At 41.6% G+C, this 5,921-nt stretch overlaps 1 protein-coding gene across 1 annotated transcript in view; it reads right to left on the bottom strand.

Moving 5' to 3' along the window:
- Nucleotides 1–664: 664 nt before the first annotated feature.
- pals2b (protein associated with LIN7 2, MAGUK family member b) overlaps nt 665–5,921 on the bottom strand; it is a 26,979-nt gene continuing 21,722 nt past the window's right edge. The window contains exons 9-13 of the mRNA XM_037693235.1: nt 4,452–4,520; nt 4,213–4,374; nt 3,923–4,125; nt 3,691–3,819; nt 665–1,053 (exon numbers count right to left, since the gene is read on the bottom strand). Coding sequence (XP_037549163.1) covers nt 877–1,053; nt 3,691–3,819; nt 3,923–4,125; nt 4,213–4,374; nt 4,452–4,520 — 740 coding nt within the window. The 3' untranslated portion in view covers nt 665–876. The remainder of the gene's footprint in view (nt 1,054–3,690; nt 3,820–3,922; nt 4,126–4,212; nt 4,375–4,451; nt 4,521–5,921) is intronic.

Genomic DNA, 5,921 nt, shown 5'->3' with positions numbered 1-5,921 from the left:
GGATTATGAAATGTTGCATGGCAGAGAATGTTCATGAAGTAACTTCTCAGTCTGAAACTTTATTTTTGAAGCTTGCTGCGGACTTTAGCATACTGTGCCACGGTTAAACAGGGACACGGGGTTTGCGTCACAATCACAAAAATTTCATGTCAACAAAATTGTGAAGACGTCATCAAGGACACGGACAATTACAACGAAGATGACCTGACAAAGAGGAAGTAAAGAAATAAAGCTCCGGATCATGTGATCAAACAATACACTATAGATCACAACACGGACTTCAAAAATGAAAATGCTAGACAAAATTAAAGGTTTGATGTTTGTAAAAAAAAAAAAAAAAAAGACTTTAAACCACCTTGTTCTGCCCGGCTGATCCACTGGAAGACGTAGTTTGAAAAGTTTATGGCCAGCTACAGAAAAAGTACAGAATTCAGCAAACACGCGGTGAAAACAGCTACAAGGGTTCAGTTGTAGAAATCATGTAGGCTCCTTCGCCTTTCCTTCATCTTATAATTAGCTTTGGTAGCAAACGTGAATCCTGCTCATCAAGGAACAATCAAGGACAAAAAGATCCTCAACGAAATCAAAGAATGGAACTAGAACAATAAATTAAACATAATAGAAAAATTAGGTCCAAGTTTCATTTCATTCTCACTAAAATTACTGAATAGAAAGATCTTTCATAAAAAAAAAGTATAAAATAAATAAGCACTCTTTCCCTTTGAGTTTCCAGTAGAAAAGGAGTTGCAGTGAGCAGGTCTAAGGAGGGAACGAGTGATCAGATTTCAATAAATATCTTCGTTTTCACTAGCACTTCCTCCCCGTTGTCCTTTTTGTCAGAAACGCTGAGCGTGGTGGAAGCACTGGTGCTGGTCCTCAGTACACCCAGTTCACAGGGACCCACTGTGGTTCTGTGCACAGCGTGTCCACGGCAGCCTGTAGCGTCTCAAAGGCTTTATCCAGGTTGTCGTTGACAATGGTCATGTCGAAGTAGTGGCTGTACGCCCTCTGGATGCGGGCGCTCTCGTCAACAGTCTTCCTCAGGTCCACATCCTGAAAGAACACGAGAAAACGGGTCAGAAACACTGCTGCACATGAGATAACAGTTGAAACACAAATGAGACGTAAAGCGAATCAAACCCCACATGGATGTTTAGAATAATAAAAAACATGAAACATAAAACACATTGTGTTGATTTATTGTACATGTTGGGTCCTTTTGTTTTGAAAATTGTACTTTTTGAAGGTATTCAGGTTTTTAGCATCTTGCTACCAAATAAAAAAGGTGGGGGTTAATGTTACTGCATGTCTCTCTCACTGTGTCTGTTAGCAAAATATCATGTGAAGTAGATGGATTTTCTTGAAACAATTAGATTTGCATTTGAAACTGGGCAACTTGGACTCAGCTTGATCAAAGATGGCTGCCACAGCTAACTAACTTTATCAAACACAAAAACTGTTATGACAGCCAATTTTACTGACATTGTAAAATTTGGTGTGGTAGCTGAGAGTCACTCCAAACACACACTCCAAGCACTTACAGATTATGTGATGTCTTTTTTAAAAGAGTGGCCTGCATAGCAGCCATTCCTTCAGAGAAGTTTAATTTTAAATGATTTCAAACCTAGCTTTTTCTTTCAGTTACTTTTTTTTACAATTAGTCTGTGTGCCATTTTCAGTTTAATATCACAATCAATATCACAGAATATCACAAAAAAAGTTGATTTCAGTAATTCCATTCAAAAGTTAAACTTGTATATTATATTCCATCATTACACACAGACTGATATATTTCAAATGTTTATTTCTTTTGATGTTGATGATTATAACTGACAACTAATGAAAACCAGATTCAGTATCAGAAAATTAGAATATTACTTAAGACCAATTAAAAAATAAGATTTTTAGAAATGTTGGCCAAATGAAAAGTATGAACATGAAAAGTATGAGCATGTACAGCACTCAGTACTTAGTTGTTGCTCCTTTTGCCTGAATTACTGCATCAATGCAGCGTGGCATAGAGTCGCCCAGTCTGTGACACTGCTCAGGTGTTATAAGAGCCCAGGTTGCTCTGATAGTGGCCTTCAGCTCTTCTGAATTGTTGACTTTGGTGTATCACATCTTCCTCTTCACAATACTCCATAGATTTTCTATGGGGTTAAGGTCAGGCGAGTTTGCTGGCCAATTAAGAACAGGGATACCATGGTCCTTAAACCAGGCACTGGTAGCTTTGGCACTGTGTGCAGGTGCCAAGTTCTGTTGGAAAATGAAACATGCATCTCCATAAAGTTGGTCAGCAGCAGGAAGCATGAAGTCTCTAAAACTTCCTGTTAGACGGCTGCATTGCCCTTGGACCTCAGAAAACACAGTGGTCCAACACCAGCAGATGACATGGCACCCCAAACCATCACTGACTGTGGAAACTTGACACTGGACCTCAAGCAACATGGATTATGTGCCTCTCATCTCTTCCTCCAGACTCTGGGACATTGATTTCCAAAGAAAATTCAAAATTTACTTTAATCAGAGAACATAACTTTGGACCACTCAACAGCAGTCCAGTCCTTTTTGTCTCGAGACACTTCTGACGCCGTCTCTTGTTCAAGAGTGGCTTGACACAAGGAATGTGACAGCTGAAACCCTTGTCTTGCATACGTTTGAGCGTGGTGGTTCTTGAAGCACTGACTCCAGCTGCAGTCCACTCTTTGTGAATCTCCCCCACATTTTGGAATGGGTTTTGTTTCACAATCCTCTTCAGGGCGTGGTTATCCCTATTGCTTGTACACTTTTTTCTACCACATCTTTTCCTTCCCTTTGCCTCTCTATTAATGTGCTTGGACACAGAGCTCTGTGAACAGCCAGCCTCTTTAGCAATGATCTTTTGTGTCTTGCCCTCCTTGTGCAAGGTGTCCATGGTCGTCTTTTGGACAACTGAAGTCAGCAGTCTTCCCCATGATTGTGTAGCCTACAGAACTAGACTGAGAGACCATTTAAAGGCATTTGCAGGTGTTTTGAGTTAATTAGCTGATTAGAGTGTGGCACCAGGTGTCTTCAATATTGAACCTTTTCACAATATTCCAATTTTCTGATACTGAATCTGGAGTTTTAATAATAATAACTTTATTTATAAAGCCCTTTAAAACAACCACAGCTGCCACAAAGTGCTGTACATATAAAATCAAGAACATTTAAACACATAACAGTTGTTAAAACATTAAGATCAATAAAAAATAATAAAAACAGTGCAGAGCAAAATTCAGTGTGTGCTAAAAGCCAGTGAGTAAAAATGTGTTTTTAAAAGAGTTTTAAAACTGGACAGTGAAGGGGCATTAGTTGTCAGTTATAATCATCAACTTTAAAATAAATAAACATTTGAAATATATCAGTCTGTGTGTAATGAATGAATATAATATACACAAGTTTCACTTTTTGAATGGAATTACTGAAATAAATCAACTTTTCATGATATTCTAATTTTATGACCAGCACCTGTAGATATAATTAAATGAAGTTACACTTTGTGTCCCTAAAAAGAAACTCTTGCAGTTTCAAAATACATGTATAATAGACATTAAATGACTTGGACTGGACTAGAAACATGATGGTTGGATGACTCATCAATGTGATTTTACAGTTTGCAGCAAGTATAAACCAAAGGGCAGAGCATATTGTTGTGCACGGTGCACTCACTGTGAGTTGTTTAGTTGTGAGGCCTGCATCCACCACAGCTTGGTGCATGGCCTTGAGCGTATCAAAATCTGGCGCTGCAATGAACACCACGTAGGGCATGAACTCTGCTGTTTTCAGTACCTTCAAGGCCTGGGGAGTGACAAAAGGCAACATTGCAGCCAAAACATGGGGATTCTGTAACCATGTTAAGAATTTCCTGCCTTTTAAAGCTTTTTTTTAAGGCGCAGCGTACCTGTGGGTTGACGTCCAGGATACAGGTACGCCCTGCAGCCACCACCTCGTGGATGGAGTCGATCTTTGTGCCGTACAGGTTGCCGTCGTACTCGCCGTGTTCCAGGAAGCGTCCGGCCTTTACATCCGCCTCCATCTCTGTCCTTGAGGTAAAGTGGTAGGAGTTTCCAATCAACTCTTCATCACGGGGCCTCCGGGAGGTATCTAAGAAAAAACAAAAACAAGACTTCTGTTAATGCTGGGTTGTGAGAAAAGTTAAGGAAAATAATGATAAAATCAAGCATGGGGTACATGGTATTGTGGTGCCGAAGCGTGTGGGATGGAGGACCATCAGCCGGTTCTTTAGGCTGCGTCGACCCACCCCCTGAGCGCCGATCAGAACTAGTGTCTTCCTCTGGAATGGAGGGACTTTGGCCACTTCTTCGTATATCTGTAACTCGTGTCTGTCAAACTCTGTTTAAACACATTTTAAAATCAGCAATAGAAAAAAAAATCCAGCTCAGAATCAAGGACAAAGGGAATGTTCTGACCTGCGTTCTTGGCTGTTAAATACATCATCTTCTTCTTCTTTTTTGCTGCTAAGGTGCCGCAGAGGATCCCTAAAGAAAAACAATAGATGGAATCACTTGCACAGATGTTATTGTAGACTTTGGCCAGTAGGGGGCAGGCATGGACCATCCTCCGAGTGTTGAACACAGGACTTGATGCTGGTGAAGATTCTCAGTCATCCAGGACATGATAAATAATAAAAAAAAAACGTTCAATACAAAAACAACTGGGCTTTATTTGTAACAGAAGAAGTTTCACTTCTCATCCGAGGAGCTGTCTCAATTCAAAGAGCAGTGAGTGAGGGGTATATTTCAGGTCTTTAATTGTTTTAATACTGATGATTATGGCATACAGCTCATGAAAACCCAAAATGCCTGTCCCAAAAAATTAGCATATCATGAAAAGGTTCTCTAAACAAGCTATTAACCTAACCATCTGAATCAACGACGTAACTCCAAACACCTGCAAAAGATTCCTGAGGCTTTTAAAAACTCCCAACCTTGTTCATTACTCAAAACCGCAATCATGGGTAAGACTGTCGACCTGACTGCTGTCCAGAAGGCCATCATTGACACCCTCAAGCAAGAGGATATGACACAGAAAGAAATTGCTGAACAATAGGCTGTTCCCAGAGTGCTGTATCAAGGCACCTCAGTGGGAAGTCTGTGGGAAGGGAAAAGTGTGGCAGAAAACGCTGCACAACGAGAAGAGGTGACCGGACATCGAGGAGGATTGTGGAGAAGGGCCGATTCCAGACCTTGGGGGACCTGCGGAAGCAGTGGACTGAGTCTGGAGTAGAAACATCCAGAGCCACCGTGCACAGGCGTGTGCAGGAAATGGGCTACAGGTGCCGCATTCCCCAGGTCAAGCCACTCTTGAACAAGAGACTGTGTCAGAAGCATCTCGCCTGGGACTGCTGCTGAGTGGTCCAAAGTTATGTTCTCTGATTACAGTAAATTTTGCATTTCCTTTGGAAATCAAGGTCCCAGAGTCTGGAGGAAGAGAGGAGACACAGAATTCACATTGCTTGAGGTCCAGTGTCAAGTTTCCACAGTCACTGGGGTGTCATGTCAGCTGCTGGTGTTGGTCCACTGTGTTTTATCAAGGGCAGGGTCAATGCAGCTAGCTATCAGGAGATTTTGGAGCACTTCATGCTTCCATCTGCTGAAAAGCTTTATGGAAATGAAGATTTCATTTTTCAGCACGACCTGGCACCTGCTCACAGTGCCAAAACCACTGGTAAATGGTTTACCGACCATGGTATTACTGTGCTCAATTGGCCTGCCAACTCTCCTGACCTGAACCCCATAGAGAACCTGTGGGATATTGTGAAGAGAAAGTTGAGAGACGCAAGACCCAACACTCTGGATGAGCTTAAGGCCGCTATCGAAGCATCCTGGGCCTCCATAACACCTCAGCAGTGCCACAGGCTGATTGCCTCCATGCCACGC

This window comes from Nematolebias whitei, chromosome 19, assembly GCF_014905685.2.
Source record: "Nematolebias whitei isolate Nwh7 chromosome 19, NemWhi1, whole genome shotgun sequence".
Classification (NCBI taxonomy): Eukaryota; Metazoa; Chordata; class Actinopteri; order Cyprinodontiformes; family Rivulidae; genus Nematolebias; species Nematolebias whitei.
Note: the sequence above shows the minus strand (reverse complement) of the source record. Positions and strands in the feature narration are given on the sequence as shown.